Source organism: Leptonychotes weddellii, chromosome 12 (assembly GCF_054177405.1).
Source record: "Leptonychotes weddellii isolate Sample4059 chromosome 12, ASM5417740v2, whole genome shotgun sequence".
NCBI lineage: Eukaryota > Metazoa > Chordata > Mammalia > Carnivora > Phocidae > Leptonychotes > Leptonychotes weddellii.
Window position 1 is genome coordinate 16076592 of NC_138380.1, and position 21213 is coordinate 16097804.

The 21213-nt window shown below is 42.0% G+C and overlaps 1 protein-coding gene and 1 long non-coding RNA gene across 13 annotated transcripts in view; one reads left to right on the top strand and one right to left on the bottom strand.

Moving 5' to 3' along the window:
• The window catches only part of LOC115939361 (uncharacterized), a 203532-nt gene that overhangs the window by 99524 nt on the left and 82795 nt on the right, over nucleotides 1–21213 (top strand). The gene's annotated exons all lie outside the window — the stretch shown is intronic.
• Nucleotides 1–21213, bottom strand: part of CALD1 (caldesmon 1) — a 177563-nt gene that overhangs the window by 21308 nt on the left and 135042 nt on the right. For 3 of the 5 annotated variants that reach the window (XM_081800053.1, XM_081800051.1, XM_081800052.1), the window contains 4 exons: nucleotides 18207–18353; nucleotides 12756–13704; nucleotides 11428–11502; nucleotides 6229–6371 (listed from right to left, as the gene is read on the bottom strand). In XM_081800053.1, coding sequence (XP_081656179.1) covers nucleotides 6229–6371; nucleotides 11428–11502; nucleotides 12756–13704; nucleotides 18207–18353 — 1314 coding nt within the window. The remainder of the gene's footprint in view (nucleotides 1–6228; nucleotides 6372–11427; nucleotides 11503–12755; nucleotides 13705–18206; nucleotides 18354–21213) is intronic. The other 2 variants (XM_081800055.1, XM_081800054.1) reach the window with 1 other exon arrangement.

Genomic DNA, 21213 nt, shown 5'->3' on the forward strand with positions numbered 1-21213 from the left:
CGCGAGGGAGGGACGTCATCTGCAGGCTTTGCATCCCCCACCAAAAGAAATCTCTACTGCCCGTGGTCAGACAGTGGATCTTCACACCAGCCTCAGGGGTCTTGGGGTCTGCCTGCAATCTCAAGGTCTGGATCTGATCCCTCTCTGCCACTTACCCTTGGTTTCCTAGCTGTACAACGGGGAAAACAGACACTGTCAGTGGGAAAATGGCGCATGGAAAATGGGCAAAAGAGTGCAACTGCTATGGAAAACAGTAGGGAGGCTCCTCAAAAAATTAACAGTGAAACTACCATATGCACTGGCAATCCCACTTCTGGGTCTATATCCCAAAGAACTGAAAGCAGGATCTTGCAAAGACATCTGTGTGCCCTTGTTCCTAGCAGCATTATTCACAATCCTGGAGAGGTGGAAGCAACCCAAATATCCATCAACAAATGAATACGCGAACAGAGGGTGGCGCATACATGCAGTGTAATCTTATTCAGCCTTAAAAAGTAGGGTGATCTGTCACAGGCTACAACATGGATGAACCTTGAGGATATTATGCTACATGAAATAAGCCAGTCCCCAAAAGGCAAATCCTGCATAATTCCGCTTACAGGAGTTATCTACAGTAGTCAATTCCAGGGAAACAGAAAGTAGAACCAGTGGCTGGGCGGGGGTGGGGTGGGGGGGTGGGGAGGTGGGGAGTTGTTTAATGGGTATAGAGTTTCAGGTTTGGAGAGGTTTCAGAACAGTGTGAATGTACTTCACCCTACTGAGTTGTACACTTAAAAATGGTTAAGATGGTAAATTTTATGTTATGTGTTTTACCACAATTAAAAAAAAAATCCACGCGACATGCATGATACAACATGGAAAAACTGGGCAAATATTATTTGTTCTATTTACCTCAGTGGGCTATTCTTTGGATCCCATGAGATTACATATTAAATAAATGTTGACATATATTATAAATATCAGTTGTTAATGCTATTAGACTGAATTCTAAAATCTAGGTGTGACCCTAGGAGTCCTCTGCTGTAAGTTACTGGTTAATTTGGATCTGCCTAGAATCATGAATCAGGAGGGAAGACTTAAAGGCTCAGGCGTGAGAGACAAGAAAAGACGACTGAAACTAGGGTAGGCACTGAAATAAATCTGCTCATCCACATCCTTGTCTTGAACTTGACTCTAGCAGCTGATCTCTGGCAGATGAAATTACCCTTTGCCTCTTGATTAAGAGCTATAAATACAGTAATGTGTGTCCATTCTTACACAGCTGCTCCAAGAAAGTTCGTAATGACAGCATGACCTTAAGGCTTCAATTTGCGTGGTCTATCACGACAGGAATATTCCTAATTGTGACTTAAAATTACTAAATTAGCCCTGATGTGGTACGGTTAGCATTGTTACTTATGCTTCATATGTCCTTTTCATATTTATTATCTCATTTAATAGTCACAATAATTAGGGAGTTGGCAGATTAGGTTAATACCACCATTTTACAAATTAGGAAGTGGTGGACGAGAGAGAAAAGAGTCTGCCCAAACTTTTGGTAGCAAGAAAGTGGTAGAGCCATGATCAGATTTTAGTGTTTCTCTACCAAGTATACTCTTCTTTGCACTGTACTATCATTATATCAGGAGTTAAATATGGTTTGTCATAACATAAAAAATCAACTGAATCGAGCATATTAGCCTCTACCTCTCACCTCCTACCTTGAGGACTAGAGAGTCTGGGAGGGATGTTTCCCACCTGTAAGTCTCTAGAATTTCTACAGTCTAGGCCTAACTACCTTCTATGCTTCAGTGGAAGCAGTGCTTCATCAGATGGCACAGCTTATAAAACAGCAAGAAAATGGGTACTTTTTTGTAAGTTACAAATAAAATTGAAATTAGGGGTGCCTGGGTGGCTCAGTTGGTTAGGCATCTAACTCTTGGTTTCTGCTCAGCTCATAATCTCAGGGTTGTGAGATCAAGTCCCATGCCGGGCTCCACGCTGGGCATGGAGCCTGCTTAAGATTCTCTCTCTCTCCCTCTCTTCCTCCTCTTTCCCTCTCTTAAAAAAAAAAAAAAAAGAAAGAAAATCACTCTTAAAAAAAAAGAAATAAAATTGAAATTATGTTGAAGTTTTCTTTTGGGATTAAGGAGAACCCACAGGGATTTTATTGTAGAATTGGGAACATGTTAAGACTAGAGACAGAACACTATCCCAGGGGTCCTTATGTTAAAATTTTATTTCAGAACTGGTATTCTTAGTGTTCTTACATAAATCATATAAAAAACATGTTGGTGGTGACAGAACTGCAGCAGAGCACTACGTTGTCACTGGAACAAAACTCACGTGAGCTGGATCCTCCTGGCACTTTCTTTGGGAGAATTTAGTGGCATCCTCAAAAGTGTGCCTAGTTACGGATAGTCCTTAGCTAAGTGACAAGGATGTGGCTTGCTAGCTGCTTAAGTACTTATTAACAAGCAGTGAGGTCATGCTCAACCAGCTCTGAACACAGGTAGCCCATCCCTAACACTCTGTCTAAGGAACAGATGAATTACCACTGTCTGATATCATTTACTTGGTGCAGAGAAGGGCTCAGTGTTTCTAGTGATGGAACAAGAAAAAAAGAATAAAAGAGAAAATGAGTTCAAGACTACATAATTACCAATACTGATCTTATGCAAAAATCTCATGCTTTTTAAACATTGAGGAAGTTCTTTTTTTTTAAGATTTTATTTATTTATTTGAGAGAGAGAGCGTGCGCACAAGCACAAGCACACAAAAGGGGGCAGAGGGAGAAGCAGACTCCCCACCAAGGAGGGGACTGACCCTGACCCTGAGATCATGACCTGAGCCAAAGGCAGACACTTAACCAACTGAGCCACCCAGGCGCCCTCAAACATTGAGGTAGTTCTGAGTATACTATGTCCTTTCCAACCTTTTCAAGCTGCAGGATGGAAAAATCAGTATTGTGGATTATAATCAGCATTAAAACAAAACAAAACAGAAAACATCAGAGTGCACTGCATAGAGCAAGGGAAAGTACCATCTCTTGACATGTTTGTTTCAGTTATAAGTATGCATGTAGCTGTGAACATGATGTAAAATTTATTTCTTGCCAAGACTTTAGGTTAAAAAGTTTTAAAATATTGTTCTAGGCTCTTGACAGTTAAAGATGAACTTTTAAACAAAGGTTAGAGGGTCCCTTAAAACTTGGATGTTGCTCTTTCAGAGTCTTATAAGTTCATAGGTCTGTGACTCCAGAGAGAAAATCTCTCTGTGTTAATTCAAAGTCTTTCCATCTTCAGAAATGAGTTTGCTTTCTCTTTGTGTTCATCATGTTAGTGTAAAGGAGTTACATGCCTATAGAAACTTCTCTGGATTCCACTAGGTGTCACTCAGTCTTCATCTTGGACACTGAAAATGTCTGTCATTAGGGACTGGCTCAATAAATCATGACACATCCATCTGGTGGAATACTCTAACGTTATTAATTGTAAGCTTATATTCATTGGTACAGAAAGGTGGCTATGATATAGTGCAAGAATCAATTTAAAAACATATATTTATAGTTATATTCACACATATACATACTGTATATGTCTATTTTGAATATATACACATAAAAGGTATCTGGATAAAATGTTACTGGTAGTTATCTTTGGGTGGTGGGTGCTCTATTTTCTGAATGTTTCATAATGAGTATCTTTTTTTCCTATAATTAGAAAAAACTTTAATTACCACATTAAAAATAGATGGAAAGCAAAAGAAATTCCTGTTTTGTATTTTCTATAAAGCCCTTGGTATAATCCGCTTTTTCTATACCTTGCTCATCGAGTTGAGATTTTTTTTTGTCATGTTTTAGAGAAAACAATGTAATCACAGAAAACAGAAATATTGGGATGCCTGGGTGGCTCAGTTGGTGAAATCTGCCTTTGCTCAGGTCATGATCCCACATCGAGCTCCTTGCTCCGCGGGGAGCCTGCTTCTCCCTCTGCCTACCATTCCCCCTGCTTGTGCATGCGTTCTCTCTCTCTCTCTGACAAATAAATAAAATCTTAAAAAAAAAGAAAACAGAAATATCAAAGGGGGCAGTAATTAAACATGAGGAGCTATGCTCAAAACAGTAGCAAGAGTTTTATCCATGTCACCTCTACTCAGATGTACCGGCATGCCCTCAGCACTAGGATGACACTAATATGGAAATTTCTTCCAGAAGGTCTCTCCTCTATCCTTGGCTTCCTTAGGCCTAAGTCTAGATGAGCATCAGACCTTTCACCATGAACACAGTTTGTCTGCACTTAGGCTAGTAGGCACCTGGCTATTCCACAGAGGCTCCTACTCCCTTCTCGATACAGCTCCTTGCTTTATAAGTATAGACAGCAAAACCACGCATCCCTGCTTCTGTTGGCATCAACTTCGAATTGAAACTACAACTAACCTATGTTGGCAGCTACACAAAAACGAATGATATGGTGGCTGCTTGTTTCTGTCATTTTTTTTTCTGCCCAAAGATGGAAAAATTAAGGCCAGAGTCACATTTAAGAATTCTCAGTGCTACACCTGTTGCCATCCTTGTGATTTTTCTCTTTGAATTCCCAGCTCTCTGGATTTCTACACAATGGGTGTGTTAATTATTAATTTGAGTTTGGACTAAAGCTGGTTGGCAAGTTTGCTAATTGTTAACGAAACTTCTTTCTACTGACAGATTTTTAAAAAACATTATTTTTCTTAACAAAAAATATACTCATACCCACAAAACCTATTTTAAACTATCAAATATTAAGACAGTAATATCATTAGGCAATACTCATTCGATATTTTTCATGAACCTGACACCGTTCTAGGGCCTTGAAATATTAAACGACTGGCACTCCAGCAAGCTTTGGACTCAGCTTACCGACCGGAATCAACTCAATTTCTAGATTTTCTATGAATTCTTAATAAACTCTTAATGTTCTACTTAAAGTCTACTTTCTTGCCAATCCCAAGTAACATCTATAGGATCTATGCATCCTCCTTCACAGTTTACTTGGGCATTTTCTGCACACATTTTCTTCCGTAGGCTTCCCCTTGGATAAATGTGATTACCTTTCTGCTCAAATTTTTGCATAGAGAAGTTGTTTGGGGGGCAATTAAATGTCCCCATTTTATCCTGCTTAGAGGAGCAGAGCCCTAGTAGCTCTCCTTGCTTCTGAATGCCACAACGGCTTTGGTGTAAGGAATACATCCAACTTCCACACAATACCTGCTCTTGGGAACTTCCTTATTTGAACTGTTGAGAAAAACAGGGTCCACAGGCAAGACTGCTGCCAAAACAACCCCATGGGAATCCATGTTCCAGGACATCTGGCACACCAGCCAGTGACATAACAGAGGTAGGAATGTGGCACCAGTGGTTGGAGGGAGCGTATGTGTAGGACTGGGGCACAAAGAATCTTGTGGCCAGGTGTCCATGGCAGGCTTCTGTAACTTGAGTCCTACAGAACTGGTGGGGCGCTCTCACTATTCAGTGTATCTAGAAGTAAGGATTTACCTGTACGTACTTGTCTATCTGTCCTAAAATCAACTGTCCAGGTATTCAGCACCATGGGGGGGGGCGGGGGGGGGGTGAGGAGGGAAAGCTGAAGCTATGCAAAAGGGTTCTCCAAAGGGTATTAAATGGAGCACTAGGGCCCTGCCCTATTCCTCCCTCTTTGAGATTCCCAGTGCAAATTAACATCAAGTGCTCTCAAAGTCCTACAGTAAAGAGAGCTAATTAACTTAGTTCAACCCAGCATTTCCCAAGTATTTGGCCACAGGGCAATCTCAGTTTTAAGCAACATTTATTTATAATCTTTAAAATAATACATTCTTGAAAATGATACTGAAAAGTCTCTCTTAGGAAACTGGCTGGACTATATAGAGAATCCATGATACTAACCCCAGTCATAATGTTTTCTACTGAACTGATCTTACGTGAGCATATTAAGTCAGGGAACAAAAACATGGATCCTAAGCATGATCTGCTTTGCTAAATAATGGGAAAAGCAGATTAAATCTTGTCTGAGCAATGACTGCCTGTCTTCTGTTAGTGATTGATAGCCTGACCTGCTGACTGAGGATCTTTGAGACAATGGCCAATGACTTCACAACAGAAATATGTTGCCTGTTTAGCACGTTTCTGTCTGGAGGCACAGGATAGGGAGGCTGATTATTATTTTTTTCTTCACATGTGAACACAGTCATTGTTAAGTAGTCTCTGTTTCTTACCTGAAAGTATTCTCGGTGTGTTTAAGTTTGTGGGTCAGGAATTCTCCATTCTGTGACTTCACTTCTGTAAATCCCTTCTTCCCATCCAAGAAGCTCTTCACTTCTTTGGGCTCTTTGTCCTTTTTAATCTTCTCATCTTTGATCTAACCAACAGTACACATCAGGAAGAAACATAATGATAAAAATCCCATTAGGTTTTGGTTGGTATCACCAAATAAGACCCAGAATTATTAAGCCAGAAAACTCAGAAGTAAAACCAACCACTGGAGAATGATGTGGTAGAGCTGGAGTCAGAGGAAATTCTTAGAGCATGAGCTATGGTCCTCCAGCCTCTGTGCAAAAACCTAGACCACAATTTTAGGAAACCAAGATCATCCCTGATTTCACTGGGGTTTTGTTTTCAAGAGCAGTGGAGGTGTTACTGTTTGGAAACTATTGTATTCTGGGAATTCCATGTAAGAGCAGCTCTTTGTAGTTCCCACTGAAAAGAGCGATCATTAGTGTGGCATTGATGGGAGAATGTCCGGGTTGGTTGGACGGGTTTTTTCTTGGATGAAGACTGTGTCTTTGAAAAGAACCCAAATGTGTTGAGGAGGGAAAAAGGAAACCTACCAAGGAAACCCACCAGATCTGCCAAGCCAATTTTGGCAGATGGCAGAGGAAGCCCACCCTTGTATTTTAATCAAATGAGTAACTAGGGTCTGAGGATAGAAGACATAATAACCCTACCTTTAGGGAGACGACTCAGACCTGTGGGACCATGTCTGTAGTCATCTAAACCACTATAGTTCGAATGGAATAGGAAACCAGAGGTGGTTTTGTGATGGTTGGGAAGACAGAGGAAGGTGATATATGGAGAGCGGGTGTTAGCTTTAATTTTTGTGAGTTTTGTATTACAAGGTCCTCACAGTAAATGAGACACATTATTTCAAAGTAAAGTGAAATTTACATAGCTTGTTAGGGGGTTGAGATTACCTGTATCAGCTCACCCATTCTTTAAGAATGAGTGTGAGAACAGGAGAGATTCATTATTGCTCTTTTCAACATAACCAGTGACAAGACACTTACGTTCTAAAGCAAGCAACAGAGGAAGAGTAGGCATAAGAAATTGGGCCTTCAGGTACCCAGGCTGGCCTCCCTTATCTGATCACTCATCTCTTTCCAGCTATTCCTCTGATACCCTCTGAACACTTACTCCTAAAGTGCATGTCGTACTAAGCACAGTACTTTTTTTTCTCTTTACCGATGAGCCTTGAGTAGTCCTTTGCCTGACTGCCTTCTTTGGATGTTATTTGATTAAATTACCACAGATGGACTATTCACTACCATGTTGCCCTAATTAGTTAAGACTTCAATCTTTCTCCAAGGCTATTCCTTGGACATGCTTTAAAAAGGGGAGCTGTTGTTTTGCCATTCTCTCTGAGAGCTTTGTCTGGAAGTCAGAGAGGCTGAGTTTTTGCTCCAGTGCTGTCAACAGACTAGCTAAAATGAAGTCACCTGATTTCTCAGGGAGGTTGGCTCTACATACATTAGAAGAGAGGTTGGACCAGAGGATTCCTTCCTCACCCTTCATCTTGTCATTTCCGTCTTGGCTCCTGATTTGTCGTGAAAGGCTAGAGAGAAGAGAAGGAAGCTCTGGCCAGTCCTACAGCTTGACTACAGCTCCCGGTGGTGTTCACCAGGCAGGCAGGAGCAGGAAATGCCTGTTCTCGTCCTGACCCTCATTGCTGGATATTGCCCCAGATACCAGGGACTGGGGTTTGTCTCCTGGTTAAGAAGTATCTGGGGATGCAAATTTAGGGGGAGGGGGGTCCTATTTCAGGGAACCCACAAAACACATTCTGAGTCAAATCTCATGGTTTGTGGAGCACCACGCAAAGAGAAATTCCCTTTAACTCATTTCTCCTATTTTGGAGTCAGAGAGATTTCCATTCTCCCAAAATGCATTATCTGACTCATTCACCAAAAATGTGTATAAAGTAGGTTTTTAAAACAATACATGTCTAAGAGAAGAAAAATCCCACCCCCCTTTTTTTCCAGCTCTGCCTTCATTGGCGAAGGTTATAGAGGATGGTATGCTTATATTCTCTTTGGAAGACTCTCTTAGAAAAATTCTCAGTGAAATAATGATTTGAGTTTGCAAATAATTTTCTTTTCTGGAAAATAAATTCATTCATTCATTCATTCATTCATTCCATAGTGCCTTTAAATTTTAAGGAGCATAGTGGAATAGATTTGATGGATTCAACCTAAACTCATGAGATTCTGAGGGAAAAGCATTTGATCTGCTAGGTCAGAATGTCACAGTGAAGAAAATCTGTGATGGGTTCATAGGTGGCTAAGTATCCTGAAGAGTTAATGTGCTTCACATTCAGATAATATTAGCATATGAGAGGCTCTGGTCAAATGTGACATTTGGATAAAACTCTGGATATTTGGGGTATCCAATGGGCTAACACATGGGTGTATGGGGGGGTGGGAATTCAAGTGACACATCCTGGTGCCAGAGAGACCCTCAAAAGGTCAAGTGCGCAAGTCAAAAAGACTGAGCTGTCAGTTTCTGTAGAGTAATGCTTTGCATTATTTGATTTCAGGAGAGTCACAAGAACTGATGCAAGTTACATTTCACATTAGGTTTGACACATTTCTGTTAGACTCAGGAGCCTCAGTTCCTTTTCTGGGTCCAATGTCTGCCACATGGATGTCTTTGCTACTGAAAGTTTGGTCTGCAAATAACACGGACCTCACTGGTAAGCTCCACCCAGACCCACTGAGTCAGATTCTGCATTTCGTAAGATTCCAGGTGATTTATATGCACGCCCATGTTTGGGAAACTTTGGTACATGATATGAATATCAGTTGCAATATTATATGAACAACCCTGCTGGAAACAGGTTTTCTGTTAGAGGCCAGGAAAAAAAAAACAACCTGGGGTGAAGAACTAAAAAGAGGCGTTTTATAATTGGAGAGGAGAAAAAGAAAGCTAAGTTTCAAGGTTGGTGATGTTCTGTGATCCATCACTACAAACAGTTAAAAACTGCAGGGCTGCAGGGGGAGAAAGAGAGTTTTTTCCTGAGGTATTGGAGCAACGTCTGGAAATGTTTTCTCTAAGAAGTCTCACGTGATGTTTGTGTTTACTTGTGGTTGACCGATCCTGTTTAGCTCCTTGAAAGGAAATTTTTTTTGTTGTTTTTTAACAAAAAGGGGGGGGAAAAAAGGAGGAGGGTGTTGGAAATGGCTAAATCATGTAAAATATGATTCAAAGTTGTTTATATAAAGTAACCACACAACTAGCTGGAGGGGGGAAATCTAGTCATTCAACTAGTAATTTACGTATGCAATGTTAAAGCAGGAATGCCAGATTTTTTTTTTCTTTTTTTTTTTGAGCCTGGGTTGAGTGGCTAATCTGGCCTTGTGTAAAAAAAGAGGCCAAAAGTTTTGGGACTCCAGAAGGGGATGCAGAGCAAACTGGGAAAGGAGCAGGTCTGATATCCACCGATATTGTTGGGACTGGGGCCTTCTCTGAAAAGAGGCAGAAGGATGATTTGGGTGACCACTCACGAGCCCTTCCTTGCTCAGCGGCACAATATAAAGACACAGAATGTTTGTGTCATTAAAAACAAATCACGGGGCGACTGGGTGGCTCAGTCAGTTAAGCGGCTGCCTTCGGTTCAGGTCATGATCCCAGGTTCCTGGGATCGAATTCTGCATCGGGCTCCCTGCGCAGCGGGCTCCCTCTCCCTCTGGCTGCCACTCTGCCTACTTGTGCTCTCTCTCTCTCTCTGTCAAATAAATAAAAAAAAAAACTTAAAAAAAAATGACATCTTAGGGAAGTCAATTACATTTTAAATACAGAATCCAAACAGTGCTCTTTCAGCTTCCCCTCCCCCACTGAGTTAGGACTTCATGCCCTCTTCCTTCTGGAAAGCTATTCACCACCAAACACCAGCTTTATCAAAGAGCCCAAGTGGGACATTCCTGTTTGAGTTTAGCTCCCAGTAACTTTCAGTTTTTTAGATGAATCTGTAGATGTTCTATTCTGTGCATTCCCAACAATATTCAACCATTTCCTTAGCTGCCTCATTTGAACCAAATTCAGCTTTCTAGTTCTTAGCATTTATGCTTCCACCTTCCTTTAAATGGGCGGTGTTTGCATTCAGTATTTACTCCCAAACACCCTCAAGTTCTGTTAGAAACAGGAAGGTACATACATCTTAACCAAAATAAACAGCACACGATCTAGGGGTTCTTAACTTTTTTCTGCGAATCTTATGAAAAAGCATTTAAGAAAATAACCATCCCCCTGCTTAATCTGGTTACCTCATTTTCTAAATATGGATTTTTCTGTTTCTTAATATGTGCCATAATGGGCAGAGACGTGCAGCAGGAGTCCATCTGAGCTGGCCCTCAACAGCTCTGATTCAGTCCCATGCGCAAAGTAATCCAAATCTTCCTACCTTTGATAATTCAGTTTTACCATGTTTAAGCACTTTGAACTTAGGCGATATTGTCACAGTTTTTAGGATTACTTGGAGCTAATGTAAGTACAATGGTTAAAACGAGGCCAGGCTTTCTGATGTGGCGTTTTGGTCACGTGGGGCATGATTACATTCTCTCTACACCTGGCCCTGTTCCACTGACTCGCTTACTTACCTACAGTCAAACACCCTGGTACCAGCTCCTGTGTGTGCCTCAGAAATGCAATGCAGAACATTTTGCCAAACTTTTCTTTTGAAAACCAAATACCATCTTCAGTTCATCGAATTTTCTACTGAGATGTGGGGGAGGGTTTTTCCTTTGGAAAGCTAAATCATTAATCAAAGCCAACTGAAAGTAGGATGGTCCAAGGAGGAAAAAAATAGCACTTAGAAGAGGAGAAAGCGGGAAAAATGGATCCGAGCAGTGTTTTTCAAGCTTTCTGTGACCCACAGCCAGGACAATTTCTATCACAATGTAATACTGCTTACGATGCCCTCTGATGTCTTCTATTCAATTTCATGTCTTAAAACGTCCATTGACATATTTAACTACTTTTGAGATGCTCTAAGTTAATTTCACCATTCAATGAATCATGAAGTCAAGTCATGGCTTGACAAACACTGGATCAGAGGTAATAATTTTGAGATCAGCAGACCTGAAATGTCATGGAACACTGCTCTCTGTTGCTTTATGATTAGGTTATTTTTCAGTAATATTTACCTCTTTTTTGAAGGTAGGCTTTTCTTCTTGGGACTTTTCTCTTTTAGCTTGTGCTTTGGCCCCCTTTTCTTCTTCCTTTTTATTTTCAAGAGTGGCAAGGTCACTCGTTTAAAAGAAGCCCTTTCTAGCTTACAAGAGTGAGAGGGTGCTCAGGTCACTTTGCATGTGGCTTAGGATTTTGCTGACTCAGTGCTCACATAACCCTGGGTGCCAGTGATTCTAAACAGCAACGTGGGATTCTCACGTGCCTGCCATTGTGCTCCCTGAAATCTAGCGTGACGTGGTGGTTCTTTGTGCATGTTTACAAAACTTGTGTGTGGTTTGGTGCATTTTGTTTCTGATGGGTCTCAAATGTAGCTGTGGTCATGAGCCCCTTGTAACAAGCAGGAGTGAAAGACAACTTCAGCACAATGCAGACTCAGTGATAGAGAGTTCTCTATGCAAAGGTGAGTATGCAAGCATCTCTTTCTTTCTTTTTCTTTTTGTTGGGGGAGGGTAGGGATGGAGGTCGTGGTTAGGTAGAGTGCTTTTAATGCAGGCTTGCAGACAGAAAAAAAATCTTTCACAGCTTGCAACCACCTCCTCCCCCTCATTTCCACCTTTCTCAGGCTACATGAGTTTATTTGTGTCATCCTGATGGTAAAAGCAGCAAAATGTATGCTCTTAATTACCAGTCAGTTATAAATTGATGCCAACCCAGCTGAATGGCTTTCTGCAAGTCTGCATTAAGCTCAGGTCTACATGATGGCAAATCATGGTTTTGACATACTTAATGAAAGGTCCAAACTGGCTTCTTTACCTCCTTTATTACCAGCTTATTTCAAGGGGGTTACTTTTGCCTTCTTAAGATGAAATTTCTGACCATGATTCTTCATGTCATTATCCCATCCCAACTTCTATAATTTTTAATTAAATGCCAAACATATGGATAAAGGGAGGAGTTATGGTCCTCTTGCCTCATGTAGACCCATGGCTAGAGATAAGCTGTCAAAAGGAATGAATTTAGATGCAGGTGCAGAATTACAAGTCAACACAGCACTGCTACATTTATCATCTTTGGGTTAATTCATTTTTCTGGTATTCATAACAAGCAAGCACAGAGCAATTAATTTCTCTCTGGCTGTCCCAGTAAATTTGGTTGATTGAATATTTAGCCATCGATCGATTGCTTCATGCTTGCATATTGCTATGGCCCAAAAAAATGAACAGCTTGCCAAACAAGCAAGCACGTGGGGCTGCAGCATCGTGCCTGGGTCCCAAGTCTGATGTGCATTACATTTCTCATAAATCACAGGCATCACACATTTGGTGCAAAATGCTTACTGTACCTGTTTCTTTTGCACAGCTGTCTGGAGTTTATCTTCTTGTACTTTCTTTTCGTTTACCCATTTCCCTTCCATTTTCTCGTCTACCTTTTCCCCTTTGTGCCTTTTCTCTTGCATTTCTCTTCTGTTCTCTTCTAGCTGCCGAAGCTTCTGCTCTTCTACCTTAGCTTTCTCCTCTTCCTCTGCCTTTGCCCGCTGCCTCTCCTCCGCTGCTCTTCTCTCTTGCTCAACCCGCTCCCTCTCGGCCGCCTCCCTCCTTTCTTTCTCTTGTGCAGCTGCTCTTTCTTCTGCTTCCAGTCTTGCTTGCTCCTCTGCTACCCTCTGCTCTTGCTCAGCTTTAGCTCTTGCTCTTTCTTCCGCTGCCAGCCTGGCCCTGTCTGCCTCTGCTTGCTCCCTCCCTTCCGTCTCCATCCCGCCATTGGGGGCGGCCTCGTCTGAACCCTGCTCCCGCTCCCCCTCTGTTCTAGGCTCTTCTGCCCTGAGCTGCCCCGTTTCCAACGGCAGGGCCGCTGTTCCTGTTGTTCCGCCTTCCACCGTCACCTCTACCTGATTTTCTTCCCGGCTCCCTTGCTTTGGCTTCTCTTCCTCCTCTTCCTCCTTTTCTTTTTCTTCCGGCTTTTTCTCCTCAGCGTCCCTCCAGTCGTTCTTCTGATAGGACTTGGTGATGATTTCCGTCTCCTCTATCTCGTATCTTTCTTGGCCATGCTCGCTCTTTTCTTCCTTCTCGGTGGCCTCGCCGTCGGCGGCGTTATTGTGCAGCCTTCTGCTGGGAAGTGGCAAGCCCGCGTCCGTGACCGTGGGGTCGAACTCCTTCTGCCGCTCCAGGGCTTCCTGAAGGCGTTTCTGGCGTCTCTCCTCCCGCCGAGCCAGGCGCTCCAGGAGCGCAGCCTCGTCGTCGTCGCCCTCCACCTGCGCGGGCGAGGTGCTTGTCTTGACCTCCTCGTCGGCCACACTGGACAACAGAAACGACACCAAAGACAGACTGCTGATTAATGGGCCAGCGGGATCCGCGAAGCCTGATGCGCACCGGGGCCGAGGCTCGCGGTGGCGTGCGTGCCCAGGGGACCCCCGCCCCCGTTATCCTGCTCACGCAGGCCTGCCTGGTGTTCAGCAGACCGCACACGCAGGCCGCTGCCCTTGGTCTTTCTCTGGCCACCGGCGTCTACTCTACCTGCCGGAAGTGCTTTCAGGATCAACGCGCCTGGGGGCAGCCGTCAAACAAAATGCAGGAGCATTCGTGTATAAATACCCCGGCTCCCTTCACCTTTTGAGTCGGATAACTCTGACGTGCCTGCGTCGCACTGGATCTCAGAGTCTCCCGGTGGAGGTAAGCTCCGGATCCCAGCAGTGGCCATGAAACCTTTATTTGGTTGCTCTCCCTTCCTCAGTTCACTTTCCCACAGGGCGACTGGTGTTTCCTGGGATCGGTTCCCAAATGAATACTTGTGCTTAAATCTTTTATGTTTCCAAATCTGCTTCTTGGGCAACTCAAACTAAGACAAGGACCAAACTGAGAAATGAGTGAATTCCTCTAGTATCACAGAGTATTTTCACCTGTCGCGAAGTCACCTAGAATTCCTGAGCTCGATCTGTGGGACACTTGGAAAGGAAGCAAGTGTACATCATAGTGTGGGGATGCTGTACTTACACCAGTGACCCCCATGGTACAGACATCTAACCGTGCATCACAATTCATGCTCCTCCCTCCACAGTCCCAGGGAAGTCACAGCCGGTCAAGGATTCTATTTCCTACCCTCCCCTCAACCTTGCATCTAGGTGGAGCCATGTGTCCAGTAATTTCCAGTTGAGTGTGAGCAGACGTGATGTGTCTAGACCAAGACAATTACAAAACAGAAGTGCATTCTCTACCATCTCTATCTCTGTTGACTAGATCAGAAAACTTTAAAGCCCCAGGAGTTGACAGAGTCACAAGAGGAAAGAAAGTAGGTGACCAGTTCTATCTACTACTCAAAAATGCCCACATTGGACTCATTTGTGTTATTGCATTAAGTTACTAAAATTTGGGGCTTGTTGTTATAGCAGTTGACATTACCCTAATACATACATCATCTGCATTCTTTGTCAAGATTTCCATGAAAAAAGGGTCTTTTGCCCTTCTCTATAGTAGACAAAGCATAGTTAAATTTGATACTTATTATAAAAGAAAAGAAAATCTCTAAAAATCAAACTGTACCATATCTATCACCTCACTCACTATTACAGCTCAAAGCCAGGGCTATTGGTCTCCACTGGCAGGAAACAACCAGTCATGAAACTGTGACCAGAGTTGGAAGAATATGTCTTGTAATGTTTAGAAACTCCATCAAATTTCATGGTTCATACTGAACTGGGCCCTTTTGAAGTTCGAGTTCACTTAATTTTGGAAAAACACATTTCACATTTAATAATAAGAAATGGCAGAGTAAAGGCTAGATTTTACACTTTCTTGGCTTTAACTCTTGCTGTAGGACACTGTCTCCATGAATTAGACATATAAGTATTAAATTTCCCTAAAAATACAAATAGCTTAGAATTTAAGGGGAAACATCTACACATAAGGAATTTGGATCAACTGAATTCAAATTATTTTTATTTTTATTATTTTTATTTTTTAAAGATTTTATTTATTTATCTGAGACAGAGAGAATGAGAGAGACAGAGAGCACATGAGAGTGGGGAGGGTCAGAGGGAGAAGCAGGCTCCCCGCCGAGCAGGGAGCCCGATGCGGGACTCGATCCAGGGACTCCAGGATCATGACCTGAGCCGAAGGCAGTCGCTTAACCAACTGAGCCACCCAGGCGCCCCCAAATTATTTTTATTTTTTTTAAAGATTTCATTTATTTATTTGACAGAGAGAGACACAGTGAGAGAGGGAACACAAGCAGGGGGAGTGGGAGAGGGAGAAGCAGGCTTCCCGCCGAGCAGGGGGCCCAATGTGGGACTCGATCCCAGGACCCTGGGACCATGACCTGAGCTGAAGGCAGATGCTTAACGACTGAGCCACCCAGATGCCCCGAATTCAAATACTTTTTAAAAGGTACCATAAATTCCAAAGTGTTAGCCAGATGAAAGTACTCTTGAGTTAAGAAACCAACAGATAGGGGCATCTGGGTGGCAGGCTCGGTTAAGTGTCCGACTCTTGATTTTGGCTCAGGTCATGATCTCAGGGTTGTAACATGGAGCCCTGCTTTGGGTTCCGTGCTGAGCATGGAGCCTGCTTATGATTCTCTCTCTCTCCCTCTGCAGCCTTCCCCCACCACCACTCACATGTGCACAAGCTCTCTCTTTCTCTAAAAACAACAACAAAAACCAGATTCTACTGGACCTTTCTCTGCCTACTTATAAATCATAACAACAATTGTCAGTAGAGTTGAGTACCATTTAGGGTTGTTCAGCCCCATGAAGAACACTAATTCTTCTTGTGGATAATTAATATTTCAGAGATAAATTACATATTCTCAGATCGGAATATGCTTTATTGAAGGAGTGCCTGGGTGGCTCAGTGGGTTAAGTGTCTGTCTTCGGCTCAGGTCATGATCCCAGGGTCCTGGGATAGAGCCCCAAGTCAGACTCCCTGCTCAGTGGGGAGTCTGCTTCCCTCTCTCCCTCTGCTCCCCCTCACCTTGTGCTCTCTTTCTCTCTCAAATAAATAAAACCTTTAAAAAAAAAAAAAAGAATATGCTTTACTGAAAAAGAATTCGTGAATTAATCAACACAATGAAATAATTACTACTAATAAATGTGAAAAAAGAAGAGAAACCCAAGTAGAAACAAGATTTTAAAAGCAAGAATACTACTAGTAACTCTGAAGCCACTGTCAATAACCAGATTCAGGAAAGGCCTCAGAATGCCATTTTAAAACTTTTTCTTTCCCTTCCTGTTCAACTCAAAAATAGAAAAGACAGTGAATGACTATATGCAGGCCTCTTCTGTAAGGCTCTGATAACATTTTCCTGATAATAGTTAAAAGTAGGTGCTTATTATGTGCAAGGCACCATGGGTTTCATATATAGTATAATTTCATTTAAATTTAACAACATTCCTAAGAGAGAGGTACAATTTTCATTTCCATTTAACTGAAGAAACACTGTTAGGGAAAGGTCAAGTTGGAATTCAGAGCCAGTATGAACCCCAGAGAACGTACCCACAACCTCTTTGCCATACTTCCTCCCTAATTAGAAGCTACTTATCAAGAAACAAGGTCTCTACGTCTCCACCTAACAACAGATTTCCTTATTAAATTCATCCGACCTGACAGAATCTTCAAGACTTTCAGAAACCTGTGTACCCACTCATATTTAGGTTAAAGAGGCCAGAACTGTTTTCCTTCAGATTTTCTTGTTAGACTGACTTAAAGGAACTATCAACAATGTCCTCCCAACACACACAAAATAAAATAGACTAAAACCAAAACCATACACAAGATGTTGTGTGGTAGTTGCATTACATTTATTCAGTCCATAATTGTAAATAAAAATTAATTTTTTTCTCCATCCCCACCCCCAAATATTCTCATCTTTTTTATACCTTGGGGCATATAAATGACATATACTCCCAAGTGGCATGATGAACTATATGACCTCATATGTGTGAACTTATAAAAGCCCATTTTGAAGAAGCTGAACCTCTTAAGAGCTTTCAACTGTCCTGATCACTACCAAGGCCTGCATAGGAAAAAATGTGCTAGTAAACTCTCAAGCTTGTTTGAATAATTACATTACATTAAGCAAGATTCTGTACCTTGCTGAATAGCGTAGTGATCAGAGAATACTGATTGAGGCTGTATAGATCAGGAAAAATAAGGCATTTGCAATTTATGTCTACTTTAAAAATTGAACTATTATTTGCTACTGGGAGGCACAGAGGACTATTAAGCTAATAAATCTTCAGTTCAAAATAGATGACAATAGGGACGCCTGGGTGGCTCAGTCGGTTAAGCGGCTGCCTTTGGCTCGGGTCATGATCCTGGGGTCCTGGGATCGAGCCCCGCATGGGGCTCCCTGCTCTGTGGGAAGCATGCTTCTCCCTCTCCCTCTGCCTGCCATTCTGCCCCCTTGTGCTCTCTCTCTGTCAAATAAATAAATAAAATCTTAAAAAAAAAACAGATGACAATACCCCCTAAAGAATGAGTGTAAATAGCTTTCCTTATTTAAAGATGTAACCCATCATAGTTAGTAAATAAAAAGATTACTAGACTATAAAATAAAACCTTCAATTGGGGGGTGTGTAGGGGATGGGAGAGGGGAAGGGAAAGGAGTAGTGGTATCTGAATGCCTAAATCAGTTTGACTGTCCAGTCTTCTTAGGTGCCACAATGACCACAAAAATGACTGAACAAGTTAGACTGAGAATGAGTTGAGCTGGGCTGAGAAGGGAATGCTTTGCCCAACACATTCCATTCATCAGACAGGCTAAGAAGTGACTTAGAAATTCTCCATTCCAAAAAGGACAGTACCTGTTCTGGGCATTCACCTCCACCTGGTCAGTCACCTGCCCCAGGGATTCTTCCTCCTGCTTCTGCCGCAGCCTCTCCTGCCGGGCGCGGCGGCGCCGTTCGCGGGCGGCCTCTTCCTCATCATCATCGTTCCGCTGGTAGGCGATCCTGCGACATCACAAAGACAACCTCTTGAGCTACCAGCTGCCAACGATCTTCACCAGGTTCTTTCCTGAGCTCGACCACCGACTGAACCAGACAGTTCTAAATGGATTGTTCCATTGCGTAGAGACTTGATCTGAATAGTTTGCAAACTTTTAAGTATCTGAAAAGCATGAGTCTAATAGCTACACGGGACAATTTACAATGATCAAATAATAGCTTAACCTAAAAAAAAAAAAATGCACAAAAGCAGGCTGTGGGTTAGTATAGATTTCTTTACTAAGCTGCTTATTAGCATGTTAATAAGATTTAGAAGCAGAAATCCAAAGCACTGAATCAAAAAATAATCAAAACACTTATTTAAAAGATTCAGCATGTCGTATAGATTATTTGTGTACACTGTCACAAAGGACAAAAAAGAATCAAGTTATCAAGCCAGGATTTTGGCATTAATAAGCCCAAACTGCTACTTAAAATGGAGAGTAGGATACGCTCTTGGCTTGGATTTTATTTTTTCCTTTCAGTTCCTTTCCACTGGAGAGGGAAGGTGTTATTGACAACTGATAGGAGGGCTTCCAAGTCAGTGTGGCTCCCTGTAAAGCCCCCTCCTTTGCTCTAAAAAACATGCGTTAGGATTCTACCACCCACATGTTGGGCCCATCATGGTAGCCCCCAGGTGTATACATAGATAGAAACCCAACAGCTGAGGTAGGGAGAGGAGGCACAGAGGGCTCTGCACACATATGTGTTATTCAGCTTTTGTAGTTTGTCTGAAGCAAATACCTCTTTAGGAAAATTATACAATCACTGTCACTACATTACATACATTTCAATTAATACTTATTCCCAAATAAAGACTTGGAGCTGGGGGACTACAGATGTCCAAACTCAAGAGAAAATGACCTGCATGGTTACCCTGGTTCCTTGTGAAGGAGAAATGCATACGGAGATACAGAGTGCCAAGGAGGCATGGCTAGGCTGGCTGGCCTGGGGCCAAGCTGGCCGGATGGGGCCATGGGTTGGGATGGAGCTGCATTGCGCAGTGGGCTGCTTTTTACATTGGGGAGTTAAAGTGCTTTTCTTACGGTGTTACTTACACATCTACAAATAGAAATCCAGACATATAAAGATTTCATGCTTATAATTCTTATATAATGACAAACCTAAAATAATTTACAAAGGAAAGAAAATAAAACAGCAGAACCATATACTTTGTACTAACAATAGGAACCCACTATAACTGATGATGGTTTGCTTATGTTAGATTACAAATGAGACATCTTCAGGCTTAGATCTGGCACTTTATTTCATCTGTTTCTACCTTTGACTTCAAGAATACGAATGCTATGAATGTTTTTCACCTATAAAAAACAAGATTAACAATTCCAAAGGTTGTTGGTTTGCTCTTTGTTGCTTTAGAAAACCTGACTTCATACTTACTAAAATCTGCTAGTGGGCAATACTCAACTGCCAATATAAATAAAATGTCATAGTAATTCTGTGAAACTCACTGGTTTATTTCTACAGATATGGAGAGAAGGATGGTGTGATGTCATTAAAGGAGGACTAGGTTAGGACTCAGTAAACCTGGTTTCTAGAACTGCTCTCTTACTAGCTGGCAGCCCAGCCTTTTAACCTGAGTTAAAGTCCCTTGCCTGTAAGTGTGTGACAATCAAATGAAATCCCGGATATGTTATGGTAAGGCATTTTACAGTGCAATATTTTGTTGTTATTACCAAAGTTCAGTTGAGGAGCGGCTTTGTGAGGAAAGATGAGTTCAATTTTAGACTTGTTGAATTTGAGGTGACAGCATGACATGAATCAAATGTTCCTTTCTAATTCAATCACATTGTAGTTTGCAGTCAAAAGCCCTTCCCAGTGGTTTGGCTTTAGTCTTCAGATTCTTGGCCTAATATTCCTTTGGCTTATTTCTCAGTAGACAGCTTTAACCACAGCAGGGAGAATGAGACCTTAATGACTGCTTCCCAAGCTAATCAAACAGAAAGGCTTAATTCGTTCTTCTACATCTCTGGATCAGCCGTGAGGTCTTGGCTACTACTTGGGGGCCTTTCTTTACCAAAACAAGCAAGAGACCTAAAAGCTCCATCTTGGACATCCTATGCTAAAAACAACTCCCCCACCTTCCCCTAAATGGAATCTCACGTGAAACCCTCAACTGCCCACTATACAATTTGAGAAGTTACTACCTTCAACCTCCCACCTACCCAACTAGATCTGCCATCTATCTAGGCCAGGTCACACTCAACCTTCCTTCATCTTGGATTTCTCCTCAGAGGGGTGGCCTGACAACCAGACCACTCCACTCCTCTGTCTCTTGTAACTCTTCTTGTTTGGTATTCTTCATTGGTAGCTCCTTGCCTAGGATACACAATTATTAGAGCTAGATTTTTAAGAACCTTTTATTACTACTAATAAAGAAACATATTAAAGTTGTTTTCAAAGTTCAAAACAAACAAGGAGCCAAAATACTTTCCTGGTATTTTGAATCACAACATGCCCAGTTGCTGGCTCATTCACATACCACTTGACTTTTACAAGTGAAATTCTGTCCCTGCCAAATGACTTGGTATGTGTGGAAATTCTTCGACTCTGAGACTCCTCCATGAGCTCCGTAAGTTGCTCAGCTTTTCGGCCTCACCCACAGCAGCTTACCCTTCACGCAACTCCCACAAGCTTATTACTTTTCTTTCAAAACGAAAAACAACTCAATCGTTTAATTTTTTCTGATTCTGAAAGTAACATACATTTCTTATTTGCTTAAACCAGACATTACCAGATGCGTAAAAGAGAAAGTGAAAATCAGCTCCCTAATCATACCACTCAGATATGGACAAGACTAACATCT